Genomic DNA, 19,140 nt, shown 5'->3' with positions numbered 1-19,140 from the left:
CCTGTATAAAAACACTCGGCCTTCGGCCTCGTACTTTTATATGGTCATGAAACTCCTCGGTAACTAATAATATCCTTATATTTTACAAGAGGGGTACTTTATTCACTATATGATATAGGTATAACTATAGGATATAACTATAACTATAAGATATAACTATAGGATATAACTATAACTATAGGATATAACTATAACTATAGGATATAACTATAACTATACGATATAACTATAATTATAGGATATAACTATAAGATATAAGTATAGGATATAACTATAGGATATAAGTATAACTATAGGATATAACTATAGGATATAAGTATAAGTTGTACAGAAAACAGAGGGGCTGTAGTGTAAGTAGCGCAGTACAAGATATAAATGTGAGACATGTGACTGTGCCCTATGTACTAATTATATTGTGGGTCAGTGACCAGGCCTCGGCCATAGGAATAATAAGCAAAAGCATAAAGCTCAGCGGGGACAGTGGCAGTGGCGCAGTACAGAATAGCAATAAATACCTGATGTGCTCTGTGTGCTATGAAATAATTGTGATCCCCACTTTTTACTTGTACAGAAATAGAAATACAGGGGTGCTGGTGCCATAAGCACAGAATGGGAATAACTGGGAATAATGGAGAATAAATGAGAATAACTGAGAATAACTGGGAATAACAGAATAACTGAAAATAAATGTGGATAACAAAATAACTGAGAATAACTGGAAATAAGAGAATAACTGAGAATAACTGGGAATAACGGAGAATAAATGGGAATAAATGAGAATAACTGGGAATAACAGAATAACTGAAAACAAATGGGGTATAACAAAATAACTGAGAATAAATGGGGATAACTGAGAATAACTGGGAATAACTGAGAATAAATGGGAATAACTAAGAATAATTGGAATAACTGAGAATAAATAGGAATGAGAATAACTGGGAATGACTGAGCATAACTGAGAATAAATGAGAATAACTGGGAATAACTGAGAATAACTGAAAATAACTGAGAATAAATGGAAAAACTGAGAATAAATGAGAATAACTGAGAAAAACTGGAAATAACTGAGAATAAATGAGAATAACTGAGAAAAACTGGAAATAACTGAGAATAAATGAGAATAACTGAAAATAACTGAGAATAAATGGAAAAACTGAGAATAACTGGGAATAACTGAGAATAACTGAAAATAGCTGAGAATAAATGGAAAAACTGAGAATAACTGGGAATAACTGAGAATAAATGAGAATAACTGAGAATAACTGAGAATAACTGAAAATAACTGAGAATAAATGGAAAAACTGAGAATAACTGGGAATAACAGAATAAATGGAAAAACTGAGAATAACTGTGAATAACTGAGAATAAATGGAAAAACTGAGAATAACTGGGAATAACTGAGAATAAATGGAAAAACTGAGAATAACTGGGAATAAGTGAGAATCACCGACGGGCGCTTGATGTTTGGCTAAAGTTGCGCAGTTGGAGCAAATGTCGGGAAGGGAAAGTGTCGTTAAATAGAAGAAGTTGTAAGTAAAGTATCAGCAGTGGCTCCTGTGAAATGTTTGTGTTTATATTTTTTATATTGTAGCACTTTGTATTGACAAGAAGGGGGTCCCGAGTGTTTTGTGTGTTGCACCCCCAATAGACAGTTGGTATTTGCAGTAATGACAGTGAGTGAGGGATGAGGGGCAGCAGCTGATGAATTGGATACAAATAGAAATACAAATAGAAATACAAATAGAAGTAGAAATAAATTCAGTGTCTGAGACTCGAGGGTTCAGTGAAATTACGCAGCGGTTTTTGCGCGTCAGGCACAAAGTGAGACCCCCCCCCAGGTGTTGCGCCCAAATTGCGCTGAGGCTTCAGTGAGAGGCACCAGATCCCACACACATTAAATAGTCGCCCCCCAAGTTCCCAATTGTGTGAGGAGCGCGTTGTTGTTGTTGTTGGTGAGGGGGGGATCCCAGGCGTGTCCCACCCCCCCCCCCGCCCATAAAACAAAGGGTCGGAGACGGGAGCGCTGACAGCCCCTCCGATTGATGAATCGCCCCGTGACGCTTTATTATCAGCCGCTCGCACTAAGTTTGACCAATCACTTGGCAGAAGCGCAGAGCGGCGGCCCCAGAGCGCAGAGTTGGAGCAAGTTGGGGAGAAGCTGGTGGGTCGGTCAATGAATGTGGAGCTGCTGGAGGGGCTGGAGGAGGCGAGTGCGATGGACAATGGCCATTTCTGGGCCTCTCACCAATTACTTTGTACAGTCAATTATCAGCCCCGACACTGACGAGACTCCAGCAGCCAAATTCTCTGCGCAATTCCCCAACCCCAGGGCCCCTGCGCAATCTGAACCCCTGGACTTTCCCTCCTGCAGTTTCAGCGCCTCCTGGAACCCCCTGACCCCGCACCCTCCAGTCTATCAGCCCTATATCCAACAGCAGCAGCAGCAGGAGGAGGGCGCCCCCAGTGCCGAGGGCAGGTACTTACGGGCTTGGCTGGACAATGGACCGAGTCTCAAGTCTGAGCCGCTGCTGGGGCCCCCGGGGGACAAACTGGGACCCCAACATTACACTGTGGCCTCGCCCGGCGGCGCTGCTGCAAATACTGAACGTTCCACTCACAGCGGCAACTTCCCCGACACTAAAGGGACTGAAGGAACCGCCGGGGACACTGACCGGACTCATCAAAGTAAGTTCTGATCTCAGGGACAGGGGGGTCGGCAATGATCTGCCCCCAACTCACAGCAGAGACCCCCAGCCCAGCCTCACATGTCCCCCTTGTAGAACACTTGTCCCATCAATATTTAGTACAATATTTACCCCTCAGCCCCCCAATAATTACCCCTATAATGTCCCCCCAATAAGCTCCTCCTTGTGTCCAATAAAAGTCTCCCCGATATATTCCTACATTTCATTACAATCAGCCCCAATGTATTAATATTTATGTCTCAATTGCACCAAATCTCCTCGTGTAAATCTCACAATTCCTCAAGCGCAAAGTGTCAGACTTACAGGCGGGGAATTACCGGCCGCACAATCTACATTACCCTGCGCAGTTGCCCATAAATTGGGGGATTTACAGCCGCCTTTATATCTCACAGCCTTTCCTAAATATTATTTTACTCATCAGGGAGAAGAAACCAACGCTCCTAATATTTCATATTCCGTATAAAAGGCGCATAAATATTTCTATATCTCTTGCCCTACAGCCGCCGTGTCTCTGGCATCAAATCGCTTTGTAATTGCAAAATGATCGCCTCAAGTCTGCGCCGAGCGATCAGTTTGGACGATTGTTCCAGTCATTTGTCTGATCGACTCGGGTGAAAATGATTCATAAAGAGCAATTGATCCCATTTGGCAAATGACAAGTGAGCGATGTGGATGAAACATTTATTATTCACTTCTATTCGCCACTTAATATTAAGCAATCGCGCGTGTAACGATCGTTAAAGAGCGTTTTACCTTCATCAATGCGCCGGACTTTAAACTGCACTTTAAAAACCATATTCCTCTCAACTGGGCTCGGATCCAGAATAAACTGCACAATAAAAAGCCTTTGGGTGGAGAGAGGGAGAGGGAGACACACAGAAAGGGATTTGCAGTTGCGCCTTTAATATCCGCGCGCGCAAAACGCTGTTGAGGAATCAGATCGCGCGTAAATTTTTACGCAAATATCAAAATAGGAGAGGACCGTGTACCCCTTAATGTGCTGCCTATTATTTCGAGGGGATCCAAAAAAAAAAAAAAAGACGGTTGTAACAACGTAATTATTATTATTAATAATAATATTAACAATAAATATATGACTAAACACAACAATTATTTGTTCCCTCTAATTAATATTCCCTTTGATATTTAATTCCCACCCAGAGAGACATGTGGGGGAGGGAAGGGTGAGACCAATTCCAACAGCCACTGATCCAGGAATATATATTTGATGACATTGATTTGCAGTCTATCAGGGCCTGGCATCTCATTTTCGTAATATTCGATATTATTAAGTCGAAATTCTGATTGTCCTCTCCTTTGTGTTGAGCTACAGTGAGGCACATTCAACTTATTATTATTATTATTAGTAGTAGTATTATTATTATTATTATTAGTAGTAGTATTATTATTATTAGTATTAGTATTATTATTATATTCTTATTGTTATCTTATCATATCTGTTATTATACGCACACGAGTAAAGAGATTTATTCTGTGTATATAAACAATGTCTAAGCCATAATAGATAGAAAAGCAACGTTTCGGCCTAGTGGAGCTTCTCCAGGCAGCTCAGTGTGTTTAATGCATTTCTTTGTGTATTTCCCAGACAACCCCTCAGCCAACTGGTTACACGCTCGCTCCTCCAGAAAGAAGAGGTGCCCCTACTCCAAATACCAGACCCTGGAGCTGGAGAAGGAATTCCTGTTTAACATGTACCTGACCAGGGACAGGAGGCACGAGGTCGCCAGGCTGTTGAACCTGAGCGAGAGACAAGTCAAAATCTGGTTCCAGAACCGAAGGATGAAGATGAAGAAACTAAACAAAGATCAGAGCAAAGATTAACCCTTCCCTGCTGCTCCTTTATTTATATTCCACATGAAGTCCAGCTGAAAGGTGCAAATGTTTTGGGCAGTTAAAGGCCAAGTTAATAGCTATTTTTGTGTTTATTTTTTATTTTTTGGCATAGAATTGGTTATGGTTTATCTGATCCTCCCAAGCACATTGCTTTTAAACAAGGCTATTTACCTACAGCCACCACCACCACATGCCATCAATCAATATCCCCATTAACAGGCAGATTGTAGATTTCATTCCAACCGCATCTCTGGAACCAGCAGACTCTCGGTTTTTTTTTTTATACTGAGCTTGAATATTATGTTGGAGAAAAATGAATTAAATCGTTCAATTAGTTTTGTAGAAACCAAGCGATTAAAAAAAAATGTAAAAAAAATTTGTTTCTAGTAGAAAAGGGTTGGGAGTAGAATAAAAAAAATGATTGTATCCCTAGAAGTAGATATTTATAATTTATTGTGAATTTTACCTTTTTTTGTTTTATACAAGATGTAGAAAATGTGTTCCCTGTGCCAAGTGATTGTATATTTTGTAATATTCCTGTTGGAGACTTTATACTTGAAATATCTGTGTGGATAAAATGTAGTTGTTTTTTTGTTGCTGACATTTTCACTGTTTACAGTTTTATTTCCGTGGTTATTAAATTAGTGACTTCAATTTGTTTGTTTTAGTCTCCTGCGTTTTCGTTGCGCTTTTGGTGCGTAAATCCGTGCGCATTTTGGAATTTTATTAATATACTTTATTTCTTATTGAGCCAAAACACAAACCCACAACTTGCAAAGAGCAGAAACGAAATACAGGATTTTATTTTTAGTAATGTGAATATATAATAATGCTGCTGCAATATAACTTTATTAATATACACACACATATATATATATATATATATAAATTGGATATTTTTTGTTAAAGGAGAATAAAGAAAAGAAAGCGGTTTGTATAGGAAGGATAGAGGCATCAGATGTGTTTCCTTTGAGCAATTTGCATAATTCTTTGGCAAAACAAAAGGTGGAAATGGTGGACTTAAAAAAAAACAAAAAAAACCCCCCAAAGAAGTGGCTCATAAAAAGAGAAAATTCCGTTTAGTGCCTGAGTCATAAAAGAATATAACCGCTGTAAAAGTTTATAGGCAGTGAGGTTTCCCCCCAGCTCTGGAGATTGGGAGCCTGAGCTCAGCATGTAAATACCTTTCAACAGTTCAAACAAAATATATGATGAGGGGGAGAGAGAGAAAGGAAAGTGGGAAACCTCTGGCTCTTTTCTGTTTTCAGGAGCCTTGGAAACTGCTCTTGTGCTTTTCTGTGTTTCTTGTGTCTCAGCGGATCCCAGGCTGCAACAATCCCGAGCCATAAACTTCTAAACAAGAGAAATCTGGCGAGACGTCTGGAAATGACTTTTCTTTATCAGTTTTACAATCATGAGCTGCCCCTGCCCTCACTCCCTCCATTGCCCTCACTCCCTCCACTGCCCTCACTCCCTCCATTGCCCTCACTCCCATTCCCCACTCAGCTCCACAGCTTCCCACTAAATGCTCATCCCCACATTCATGTCTTTATTCGAGGAGCCTTTCTATACCCACTCCCCCATACTCCACACCCCCCTCCAAAATACAGGAACAATAAAATATACATATTTCTTATGGTATAGAAATAATTCAGCCCCAGGGTTATCCCTAAAGTGGTCGCTCGGTGGCGCCATTGGCCCATGTTTCTAACTAGACTCCACATGTTTCCTGATCCTCTGCAGAAATGAAGCAAAAGAAATATTTTTACAAATAAATAATATGTTTTTTGTTTGTTTTCCTCAAGCCTACAGTATAAGGTTATCGTGAGGAGGAATTGAACTGGATATGTTGCAAGGGATTGCTATAAGTCAGCTTTATTATAGTGTAACAATCAGTAAATGAGAAGATTAGAGGAGTGAAACCAGTGTGAGACCGATATAAAAACTCTCTTTCCTGCAGGTTTCACAATCAGGCCCATAAAATGTCCCTGTATTTATTATTGTGATGCAAAGAATAAGCAGTGGGGTCAGGCTATAGTAAGGTCTCTACACTGTGCATCTCATATACAAATAGCTGTACATATAAATAGAAATAGAGAATGTTTAGAAGAACAAAACAGAGACAAGTGGAGTTTAAGGGGAGCTATTGAATGAAAGTCTTTTCCATAAGATTAGCCGTATATCAAGGCAGGACTCATTCCTTACACATAATAAATGATCAGATTAAAATAAAACCCTTGTTTTTGCCCCACTACAGAGTCGGCCTGAGCTCATTCCCCTTAAATGAACCCCAATGTGGCCGCTTCACCCCTGAGCTGAAAGTGTAACCGGTGTCCAACATATTGTTTCATTTATTCACTGGCTACAATCACACTAAATATTCTTGTCTTTCTTATTCACCGACAAACAGACGAGCATTGGTATTAGCGGTGCGTTTATTTCAGGAGGAGAATTAACCTGAATGCCGTTTACTGAATATATAAGTAAAATAGAGTGCTAGCTCTTCTGCACACAAAGCTGTGCGTGTTTATAGGTCTATATCTTATATATTACAATAAGTAGTTTGGCACATTTTACAAAACCTTTCCTTGGGACTCTTGGGGCACAGGAGGTTTGTTCATTGCTGCTCAGCCCAAATGTCCAATTTGGATCCACATTTACACATTGACTTTTTTTGTTAAGATTCAATCCCAGCTGTAACATATGAATATTAATTAAACGCTAATACAAATAGAAACCTTGGCCAAGTAGAACATATAGGCCATATGCGACTTTAAAGATTATTTACCGAAAACTCTGACAATAAATCTACACTTTCCATTTATCTGCGTTATTGCTAATATTTATCCTTCTGTCTGCTATCTATATCTATCTATCTATCTATCTATCTATTTATCTATTTCTCTATCTATCTATATCTATCTATCTATATATTTAGCTATCTATCTACTGCTATATATCATCTATATATATATTTATCTATCTCTCTATTTCTTTCTCTCTCTCTCTATCTATCAATTGTCTATCTATCTGTCTATCTATTTATCTAATCTATTTATCATCTATCTATTTATTTATCTCTCTATCTATATATCTCTATCTATTATCTATCTATTTCTCTATCTATCTATTATCTATCTATTTATTTTTCTCTCTCTGTCTCTCTCTCTGTCTGGCTGTCTCTCTCTCTCTCTCTCTCTATCAATTGTATATCTATCTATCTATCTATCTATCTATCTATCTATCTATCTATCTATCTATCTATCTATCTAATCTATTTATTATCTATCTATCTATCTATCTATCTATCTATCTATCTATCTATCTATCTATCTAATCTATTTATTATCTATCTATATATCTATCTATCTATCTATCTATCTATCTATCTATCTATCTATCTATCTATCTATCTATCTATCTATCTATCTATCTATCTATCTATCTATCTATCTATCCAATCTATTTATCATCTATCTCTCTATCTATCTATCTATCTATTTACTATCTATCTATCCAAGTGAATGAAAAGATATAGTGTGTTGACAGTTGGGATAGAGCAATATTTATCCAGTATTTGTAGGCGCGTCTAACTGATTTGCTACAGTTGGAAAATCGCCTTTGGACTCTGAATATTTCAAAAATTGGTGCAGATCGCCCACATAACGCGTAGCGCTGTACACTACATGTTCAGTCCATAGGGTGCTTTAAATCAAAGTGTTAGCTGTTGACCCTGTTGGGGTCACAGAGGACTGTTCACAAGAGCTTGCACTCTAGAGCATGGCCGGGTAGACCCACCCAGGCAGCAGCGGTTGCCTTTGCTGAATCTCAATCCTTCAGGGAGTGAAAGGGGGGGAGAGACACCAAAAAAAAAAAGTGTTATTGTGAAAACAATAATTATTTTAATTCCGTATTGACACTCGCAGCTTCTCGCAATAACGTGGAAGCTCCAATCGAAGCGTTTATTTTATTGCAGTCCTGGTAGAAGCTCGTAAAGTCCTAACAGCTTTTATTTGCTGCGGAATAAACAACATCAACATCTCGGCTTTATGGCGTTTTATCGCTCGCTAAAGACTTTACGGCGTTTTTTTGGGGGGGGCGCGATTATAAACGCAATTCCTTTTTTTTTTTGTTTTTCGTGCGAACAGTTAAACCTTTATCAATAACAGGAGGGAATTGATCATTAAAATGTTAAATGTGACCGGCTCGTTTGTTTTTAAAATATGTCGCCGCTCTGATTTGATAACTCCTATTAAAATCCCAATTACATTTATAGGGACCTTTAAAAACTGGCGGCAATTAAATCGTCTACTTTTTACCGTTTTCCTCAACCGCGCCTGACATTTAGAGGAAAATAAATAAATAAATAAATTAAAAAAAAAAAAAACTCAGCAACGCAAAGTGCCTCGTTAAAATTTGGGGAATGAACGACGTAAATGTCTTTTCATTTTCAACACTCCCCAAAAATCAGTGTTTCGGGGTTGGGCTTTAAGGTGGGTGATTTGTTGTGAGGAGAGAGAAGTGATTAGTGGAGGTAGTTAAAGATGTTGAATGTGTTTACTAGTGACTGGCTCACCCCCCACTAACCCTCTGTTACCCCTCTGTCTCCTCTCCTTGCCCCTCTCTCCCAATCCTCTCCAGCAGCCCGACTGCGACTCTCCAATAGGAACAGGCGTCGCTAATAGATGCAAATGTTCCTGAAAAGAGCAGGCAAAATATGAAAGAAGTCATTTGCTGGCGAGTAAATCACAGAAAACTGTTTATGAACTGGCAAGTTCCCTTCTTGGAAATGTAAAGCGACAAGTCTTTAAGTGGGTGCATCGGGTTTTTTTTTTAATTTTTTTTAATTTTTTTTTTTTTGGATAACAACAAGGGGGGGGATGTAATATCATCCAAACGTAGACTTTTGATTGTCCCCCCTTTCTTTTGTACTTGTGGAAATCACAGGCTCTCCAGCCAGCTCCTTCAGCTTCTCTGGTGTTGGTAAAAAAAAAAAAAAAGCGAAATTAACATGAGCTCTTATTTCGTCAATTCTCTCTTCTCCAAGTACAAAACCGGCGACTCTTTGCGCCCCAATTACTATGATTGCGGCTTTACGCAGGCAGACTTGGGAGGCAGAGCTACAGTGGTGTATGGAGCCAGTGCTGGGGGAACATTTCAGCACCCGGGGCAGATTCAGGATTTCTACCATGGAACGCCTTCCCTTTCTTCTCCCACTTACCAGCAGAACCCCTGTGCTGTGACTTGTCACGGCGACCCCGGCAGCTTCTATGGATACGACCCCTTACAGAGGCAGAGCCTGTTCAGCAGCCAAGAGTCGGAGCTGGTGCAATACAGTGAGTGCAAAGTGGCCTCGGCTGGGCTGGGGGAAGAGGCAGAGAGCTCAGAACAGAGTCCGTCTCCGACCCAGCTCTTCCCATGGATGAGACCACAAGGTGAGCCATAAAGTCCCTCCAGATACTTTTTACTGCTTTATGGGGGGATCGTTGTGTACTTGTCAATTGCTTTATAGTTTAATTGCCGGATGGATGTTTTGTTTTTTATGGCTGGACACTTCCCAGCCTTTAACACCCTCAACAGACCCTTTTCTAATTGTTCCTGGGCTTGACAGTTGGGTGGTGGGATCTCAAATTGCCTGTTTTACCCCTACCCGTCCCATTGTCCCCAACCCTTAGTTTACTTCCTCCTCTGCTTCCCCTTGTCTCCTTCTTTTCTTTCCCCTTCTCTCCTTCTTTTACTTGCTCTTGTCTCATTATTTTCCTTGACCTTCTCTCCTTCTTTTCCTTGCTCTTGTCTCCTTCTTTTCCTTCCCCTTCTCTCCTTCTTTTCCTTGCTTTTCTCTCCTTCTTTTCCTTCCCCTTCTCTCCTTCTTTTCCTTGCTCTTCTCTCCTTCTTTTCCTTCTCTTCCTTGCCCCTGTCTAATTCTTGATGCCTCTTTTGGTCTCCAGCAGCCGCCGGACGCAGGAGGGGACGGCAGACCTACAGTCGCTACCAGACGCTGGAGCTGGAGAAAGAGTTTCTGTTCAACCCCTACCTGACCCGAAAGCGGAGGATTGAGGTGTCGCACGCCCTGGGACTGACTGAGAGACAGGTCAAAATCTGGTTCCAGAACCGGAGGATGAAATGGAAAAAAGAGAACAATAAAGACAAGTTCCCCAGCAGCAAATGTGAACAGGAGGAACTGGAGAAACAGAAAATGGAGAGGGCGCAAGAGACGGAGGAAGTGTTGGACGGACAGAAAGGGGAAAAGAGCAATTAAATCGCAATCCGGGAGTAGCAGCGATTTTTAGCGAACAGTCAGGAGGAAAGCGATTATTTGCTGTACACGTTTATCTGCTGTGCCCCCCCCTATCATGTCTGGTACAACAATAGCCAGTGCTCCCCATTATAATAATAATATTAAGACAAGGGAAACCTGCTCCTCTGTTCGGGAACAAAACTCCAGTGACCTTAGTGTTTGTGTTTAACGCAATAGCTTTTTGTGGATCATAATCTTCGGGTGGGGGGGGTGGTGTTTGGTCGCTCTAGAAGTTTTTTGTGTGCACTATGTGTGATTCCTGTGTTCCTTTATGAAAATCCGCGAAAACAAATGACAAACCAACAACATGAAACTGCCTAATTGAGATGTAGAACTTCCCCTGGACACACGGCTAGGACGCCCCCTCTCCTCATCTTGTTCATGGTCCCCAGCCATGGCCAGAGGATCCCCCTCTCTTTAGTTAGCATGCTTGCAACGACCCCACTTGTGCTTATTATTAGGGTAACTGTAGACAGATTACTGTATCCTGTGAACGTGGAATTCATTTTTATTGGGGGGGTGAGTTTATTGTTCGACCCACTTTGTTCTGTTGTCTAAACATGGAAGCGACAGAATAAGCAGCGCTAATAAAGTTTACAAGAGGGAATTTGTGGCACCATGCGATTTTGCAGTCTTGTCTTGTCTAAATGGGGTCCCTGTGTTTAGCCAGCAGGGGGATACTGGGATTAAAAGGAACGCTGGGCACTGGGAAACTCTGGAGAGGGAGAAGGGGTGAGGCATGAAATGGGCATTACATTGAAAAAAAGAAGATTTCTGCATCTCCCTCATGGACCCTGACACTGAACAGGTACCCGCACTGTGTCCGCTTGCAGTTTAGTTGCATAAAAATGGCAATGGATGGGGTTAGTGTGTTAGTCACTTTTTATTGGGAACCCTTTGGTGTCAGGGATGATTTGGGAGGCATAAAATGGGCACCACTGTCTTGTGTTCTGCCCCGTACAGGTACATTCGGTGCAGTTTAGTTGCATAAAAATGGCAGTGGATGGTGTTAGTGTGTCTGTGTGTATCTGTGTGTGTGTGCTGGGGGTGTGTTTGCTGTCGCTTTTTATTGGGAACCCTTTGGGGTGTCAAAGGGGCCTACAGATGGCATGAAAGGGTTAACAGGCGCTGGGCTGGAGAAGAGCTGAGTGCTGGGGAAGGTGATGGAAGTTTGGGAGGTAATGTAATTGTGCACCAAGGCTCAATCTTTTCTCTTCATGGAATGTGCAGGCTTAGCAAGAACATGTAATCAGCTAAGAGCTCCACTACTTATTTCTCTCTCTCTCTCTCTCTCTCTCTCTCTCTCTCTCTCTCTCTCTCTCTCTCTGTCTCTCTCTCTCTCTGTATCTCTGTGTCTCTGCCTTTCTCTCTGTCTCTCTGTATCTCTGCCTCTCTCTCTCTCTCTCTCTCTGTCTCTTTCTCTCTCTATGTGTCTCTACTTCTCTCTCTGTCTCTCTGTATCTCTGCCTCTCTGCCTCTCTGTGTCTCTCCAGGGCTGAGAGCGCAATGGCCATTAATATCGATGCCAGAGAGAGAGAGATGTTAGAGGCGAATGAATAGAGAAATAAATAGGATTGCAGGGATCTCGGAGACACACAGGATTGATCTCATTTAAAGGAGAGACAGATCAGCGGTCACTTATGGACTCGAGCGCAATTTCAGCTGAAACTCGTCCATGTTAGCGGGTTAGATGATCCCATGAAATATTTATCATATTTTATAAATCCAGCTCCACAACCATTTTTTTTTCCACATTACAAGAGCTGTGGGAAGCTCGGCGGGGATTGGCCGCTGGAAAATCACGTGTCCCGCAGTCACATGGTCAGGGAGGAAAAAGGGGGTCCTTTTTGGTGTAAATCTGGAGTCTAATTCTGTAATATATCACGGTACCTCGTAAAACCGACACTAAAAGGGCCCGGCCTACAAATCATCCGGCCGAATTATGAGTTCATTGTATTATGCCAATGCTTTATTCTCCAAATATCCGACTGCAACTTCAGTTTTCTCATCTGGAGTCTTCCCCGAGCAAACTTCGTGCGCCTTTGCCTCCAATCCCCAGCGCAGCGGCTACGGGAGCAGCCCGGGCGGAACGTTCCCGGCGGGGTCGGCGGCTCATGGTTTATACAGTAATGGGAGCAGCCTGCACCCCCAGAGCCCGGCCATGTACCCCTCCAGCTATGGGCTCGACGCTGCCTCCTTCAATATGCACTGCTCGCCCTTTGAGCAGAACCTCTCCTCCCTGATGTGCGCCGGCGACCCCACTAAGCAGAACAGCGCCAAGGCTGAACAGAGGGAGTCGGAGCTGCACAATGAGGCCAACTTGAGAATCTACCCCTGGATGAGGAGCGCAGGTAAGTGGCACACGCGTTAGTGCGCTGGATTCCTGGGGTAAAGGCAGCTCGGGGGTTAGTGCTCAGTGTCAAATGGTCGAGTCCATGGCATTCAGGGGTTAACTAGTGAGCTCCAGAAACCACCATGAGTGACACATAAGACTTGGTCTGGGAGAGGAAATAAGCGAATAAACGCCTGACAAAGGGAATGGCAGTTGGGAGCAGAACTGGCACTGAGGTTCCTCTACAGACCCGGCTCTACCCCAATCCCCATTATCTTCTGCCTCTGTCTCCATTTAACACCCCGGTATTCAATTTACTAGCGATGTACCCCTGCACCTCACACACACACATATATATATATATATACACATATATACTGTATATATCAACTTTCCACTCTATTTCTCTCTAGAAGCAGCTCAGTTCTGTGTCTGTCTGTCATCCCTGGCTCTCTATAATCCAATCATCATGTGTGTGTGTATCTATCCATCTACACACACAAAACATACACAATACACACACATTGTGTTAATGGAGAATTAACACTGTTCAGTTGTCTATTATATTTATTTATTGGTCTCAAAATGATTCTCATGGGGATATAGGTGGCTGTTCTTATGAGAGAGAATAGGTCAGTGTGAGATAGAGAATATTTGAGTGTGAGATAGAAAATATGTGAGTGTGTGAGAGAGAGAATATGTGAGTGTGAGTGAAGAGAGAATATGTGAGTGAGAGAGAATATGTGAGTGAGAGAGAATATGTGAGTGTTAGAGAGAATATGTGAGTGAGAGAGAATATGTGAGTGAGTGAATGAGAGACAAAGAGACAAAGTGTGCGTATATATCTGCGTTTGTTAATTCGCAGTAAGTTTTTATTTTGGGGGGTCACAGTGCAGCTTTATACACTACGATAAAGAGATACAGACACAATACTTATATATACGAGTGTGTGTCTGATACATTTCTTTTATTTTAGATAAAGCCTATTTATTGTATTTATACATCATTATTTCTTGTGTGTTTGTATTTATACATCATTGTATATGGTGTGTGTGCTGCGAGAGAGAAATAAAGAAGGAGCCCCGGGGTCGCCGGCCTCTAGGTCCAGTCGATGTTATTTCCTGCGCTAAAGTGACGGACAGACCCAAAGTTTTGGCGCAGAAGCGCTTTAGGAGATTGTGTTGTGGAACAAGAGCTCAGCACTGGAGGATATTTCAGTTATGATGGGTCTGTTCTAGGGGAAAGGCTAAGCCCTTAATCCTTCATTCTTCATCTTCTACAACCTCAGCTCACTGGGTGGGCGCTATGGACACCTTGGGGGGCTCAATAACATCCCTGTGCTGAGGCTGCGCTGCTTCTGTTTAGCGCCCAGTACTTTCCATTGAATCTCTTCCATTGTCAGCGCTGAGCTTTGTCCCAGTTTATGCTCCTGTTTGTGGGGCTAAATAAGCTCTTCCCTTTGCTAAATGTCATTTATATCTATATATCTATATACTGTATATACACTGTGTGTCTGTGGTGTGTGTGTGAGTTACAAGGCAAGTGTAGGGGCTTTATTTCTATGTGTATATTCAGTATATATGTGTCTGTATATTATTAGTAAAGGACAATATGTTTATGACTCTCCTCCATGTACATCCATGTGCAGTATTTCCATCACACACACAGCTGTATTGGAACATAGATGTATATTCCCATTTGTACCACACAGGGACATATTGCAAGAGACTGGGATGTGAGTGGAGGGGTTGTGTGACCCTCTGAGCTAGCAGTCTTATGACTGACAGCTGTTTGAGATCAGTTTTTGAATCACGTTTTGTCCCAGGGCTGATTTATTTCAATATAGTAAGAGGCCCAGCTAGTGATTCACCTAATTGGCCAGAGAAAGGGACAGTGCCAGGCAGAACCCAAATGCCACAGACATAAGCCCCCCTGAATAACAATGGGACCTGAACATAGAAGAACGTGCAGATGTACCAAATATCAGCACATACCCCCAGTTACCTAATTCTGAGCCTCTTCCGATTCCCCCGTGTTGAAATCTTCAGTGGCCCAGTCATGTGATTGTTACTCGCCCACTGGACCCATAGGGAACCATTATGTTTCCATAAATCTCCCCCTCTCTCTCACCGGGGGCGTTACAGTGGGGGAAGCAGAATTTGGCTTCTGGGGGGCCCATGCCCACCTTTGAAATGCAACCAATTCACAAGTGTGACATTTGGGCCCCCTGTGCCATACAGTAAGGATTTTGTCTCCTTCCTTTGTATCACCTATAACCCCTAAAGGCCTCCTTGACCTGAAGTAAAGATGAGCCTGGACCAATATGTGTTTATGAAACTTCATCCTTCTGATATTTGGATTTTAATATATTGATATATGAATTTTAATTGCTTATATCACACTTATATCATATATATCCATGTGCATCTATGACTTGCTTTCAGAGCTTACAATTGAAGTGACTTATCAGCTAGCTGTATCTTCTAATCTCACACTGAATGGCTCACAATGACTGGGCCATTTCTCCCCAGTAGGACCTTCTGATGCCCAATCAAATCCTGCATAACCAGTGGGGTTATCTACAGGTTGGGTTGCAGTCCAAACTCTCAGCCTGGCCCCACCCCTGTTGTGACATCATCACCAGTCCCCACCCCTTTCATTGATGTATTAATTAGGTCCCGTCCATCTGTATAAAATGATTACAAGTTTGTCTGGTTGGATGTGAGTTGGAAGAAGGAGCATTGGGTTGGCTGCTGATCAGAAATCCATATATCAATATGTTGTATTTATTTAATGTATTAAATATATATTATATATTACTTATATCAGTCTCTGCCCTATTGGAGCTTACATTGGAAGACCTTCTCTAATTTAAACATAGTGGGGTCAGTAATAATCAGAAGCCAATTAAAGTACCTGTATATGTTTGTAGGTTGGGAGGAATTTTAGGCCAACAAAAGGATAAACTCATTGAAGACCTAATAAACCTTTCACCTGGGCAGTAACCCAATTGCAACCAATCAGATGATTGCTTTTAGTGTTCAATAGGCGGCTGCCTGAAATAAAGCTAATCACTGATTGGTTGCTATGCGGAACTGCCCAGATGCAGCTTATCTCCCATTGGGGGTCTACTCAAAACAATAATCTTCCTCAGTGTCTGCCTGTAGCATCTCTCCAGACAGGGTGTGTGTTGTATGTGTTGTATGTGTTGTATGTGTTGTCTGTAAAACTTTATTACTATTGTGCTACCAGGGTACACAGCACTATATATACAACATAGAAGGTAGAAAAGTACACACAGGAGGGACAAGCATTGTAATAAGTATGAATATTCAGAGACTAAGTGCCATGTGGCAGGAGACACAGTAGGAAGGAGATTTCCTGCTCTACAGAGCTTACAATCTAAGTGCTGCGCATACTTTCTGCATACTATTTATATTAAAACTTTGCTTTCTGTTTGAATATAATAATAATTAAGAGCAACCTTTGATACTGAAATATTTTTTAATGTTTGCTTGATCCAACCCGGGGGGGTTCTTCAAAGCCATTGTCACTGCACAATGAACTCCTCTTTATCTGTAAAGCTGAGATACAGAAAGCAGCACCTGGGGAAGGTATGGGCTTGATTATATAAGGATAGGGGGAGGTAGAAGGAAAAGAAGACTCCATTATAGACAGTTATTAGAATGACTTATACTAGATATACCATGACCTACAGTCACACAACTATCTCACCCATTACCAATTTATTGCACAGAACTTTATGCAGTGACATGTAGATTGTGTGCTCCACTGCTGACTGGGAATAATCGAGTCTATTTGCATGGGACTAAATAAAGCTTTACTGTACATACATACAAATATATAGATAACATACATATGAAGTCCAAGCAGGGATGAAAACCATCAGACTGTGTTTTTGCTGTTAATAAATCCTTCACCATCTGTCCATCCAGGCTCTGGTTTCTCCTTCTTTGGTTCTGGTATGTTGGGAATTCCTGTGTTTCTGCTGCTGTTCATTATTACCAAATGTTCTACATCTCCCACAGCTCTACCTTCCCTGCTACTGACTGTCCCACATATCTCCCATATTACCTACACAACTGTTCAATGTCCCACATGTCTCTTACAATGACCTACACATCTACTCACTGAGCCACATATCTCTCACAATGACCTACACAACTGCTCAATGTCCCACATATCTCTCACAATGACCTACACATCTCCCACAAAGACCTACACAACTGCTCAATGTCCAACATACCTCTCACAATGACCTACACAACTACTACAACCACCAGAATGGCTACTCAATGAATGTGCCTCAGATCCCCAAGAACTATCTACTCATGTTCTGATTGTTCCACTGCCACATAACCACCAGAAATATGTACTGAGACACGGTTCCTCAGAACTACCTACTCAGGTTCTACATTCTCTACTAATGACTGTGCCACACATCCCCCAGACCTACCCCATTCATTATTGAATCATATAGGCCCAGGAGCTCCCTACTGTATTAGTGACTGTGCCACACATTCTCCAGAACTACTCATTTATCCCCTGCTTAGTCCACTACTAACTGTACACTTTCCTCAGAACTATCCACCCCAATACTGTCCAAACGATCTATTCCATAACCTATTCCCCTACTAGCTGTGCCACCCATTCTCCAGAACTACCTACTATATTACTATAACTGTGCCACCTGTCCCCCTGAACTAGCCACCTTGTTACTCTGTGCCACTTACTCTAGAACTCCCATTACTGCATCACCTTCTCCTCTGCCCACTTCAGCACATCATTAAAGATGATACCAAAGGCAATCTCTGCTATCACAATTACAGTGACACACTCCTACTGTGAAAATTATCTATTCCATGTGCTACAGTACAAATCCAAATGAGTCATCTACTCACTTACCCACTCAATCCACTTTATTAGTTGTAGCAGATTCTCTATTGCTGAGTGACTCCCACATGCCACAGAACTATCAGCATCTACCCTATTAGTGACAGTACCACAGTTGCTAGTGGGTTTCTCGAGCTTAAGATAATAACCCTTTAGGGGCCTGAGATAAATGTGCTTGCTCACAGCTCTTTCTCTTGCAGGGGCGGACAGGAAGAGGGGTCGCCAGACCTACACAAGGTACCAGACCCTGGAGCTGGAGAAGGAGTTTCACTTTAACCGCTACCTGACCCGGCGGAGGCGCATCGAGATCGCCCACGTTCTGTGTCTGACCGAGCGACAAATCAAAATCTGGTTCCAGAACCGCAGGATGAAATGGAAAAAGGAAAACAAGGCATCCAGCCCTTCCTCTAACAGCCAGGAAAAGCAGGAGACTGAGGAAGAGGAGGAGGAATGAAGTGGCCCAATGGACTAGTGAGCAGGAGATGATCCACTGACCCATACTACCTAGATCCCTTTTGTACTAGAGGGTTAGCTACCTACCCCACCTGTCCACACTATAGGTCCATTTTCTATGTGGCGTCTCATGTAGCCAATTATTCCACAAGCGTTGCTGCATTTTTATTTTTTATACCTTTTTTGAAGAATCCTAGTTCCTGAGAGATCGTGATCTAAAAAAAAAAAAATCTTGTGACTGTGTTTGAATAGTTCGTGCGATATAATCGGGAGACCAGTGTGTAGGATTGTGCCCCCCCCCCAACAACCTGTGGCTTGTTCCTTCCCCCCTTTCTTTTTTTTCTCACTATAGACTCAGTTCAGTACTTGGGGATATCTCCTTCCCTCTCCATTCCCTATTTACAAATATGTGTAATATTTTTGTGTCATTTGAAAAAAAAAAAAAAATGTGATGTAAAATTAATTTTAATATAATTTAATCATAGACTCTGTGCTTCTATTTCTTCATGAGTTGTTGTAATGTTTCCTTCAAATAAAATTAAAAAAAACAAACAAAATAGTTGAAACTTGAGTTTCTTGTTGCT

At 41.8% G+C, this 19,140-nt stretch overlaps 3 protein-coding genes across 4 annotated transcripts; all 3 read left to right on the top strand.

The window, feature by feature from the left end:
* Window positions 1-2,048: 2,048 nt before the first annotated feature.
* hoxb9.S (homeobox B9 S homeolog) lies at window positions 2,049-5,217 on the top strand. The gene is given in 2 exon segments (NM_001174017.1): window positions 2,049-2,685; window positions 4,312-5,217. Coding segments are annotated over 2 exon segments (699 nt in total). The 5' UTR covers window positions 2,049-2,222; the 3' UTR covers window positions 4,548-5,217.
* Window positions 5,218-8,931: 3,714 nt separating this feature from the next.
* LOC108702520 (homeobox protein Hox-B8) lies at window positions 8,932-11,473 on the top strand. Of its 2 annotated transcripts, none has more exons than XM_018238034.2 (2): window positions 8,932-9,994; window positions 10,511-11,473. In XM_018238034.2, exons 1-2 carry the CDS (start codon window positions 9,571-9,573, stop codon window positions 10,816-10,818), a joined length of 732 nt encoding a protein of 243 aa, XP_018093523.1. In that variant the 5' UTR covers window positions 8,932-9,570; the 3' UTR covers window positions 10,819-11,473. The 2 variants fall into 2 exon arrangements, with proteins under 2 accessions (XP_018093523.1, XP_018093522.1); XM_018238033.2 differs by having other exon boundaries at window positions 8,934-9,994; window positions 10,508-11,473.
* Window positions 11,474-12,382: 909 nt separating this feature from the next.
* Window positions 12,383-19,127, top strand: hoxb7.S (homeobox B7 S homeolog). Its single transcript, NM_001085641.1, is given in 2 exon segments — window positions 12,383-13,208; window positions 18,304-19,127. Coding segments are annotated over 2 exon segments (663 nt in total). The 5' UTR covers window positions 12,383-12,799; the 3' UTR covers window positions 18,558-19,127.
* The last annotated feature ends 13 nt before the right edge of the window (window positions 19,128-19,140 follow it).

Source organism: Xenopus laevis, chromosome 9_10S (genome assembly GCF_017654675.1).
Source record: "Xenopus laevis strain J_2021 chromosome 9_10S, Xenopus_laevis_v10.1, whole genome shotgun sequence".
Classification (NCBI taxonomy): domain Eukaryota; kingdom Metazoa; phylum Chordata; class Amphibia; order Anura; family Pipidae; genus Xenopus; species Xenopus laevis.
Note: the sequence above shows the minus strand (reverse complement) of the source record. Positions and strands in the feature narration are given on the sequence as shown.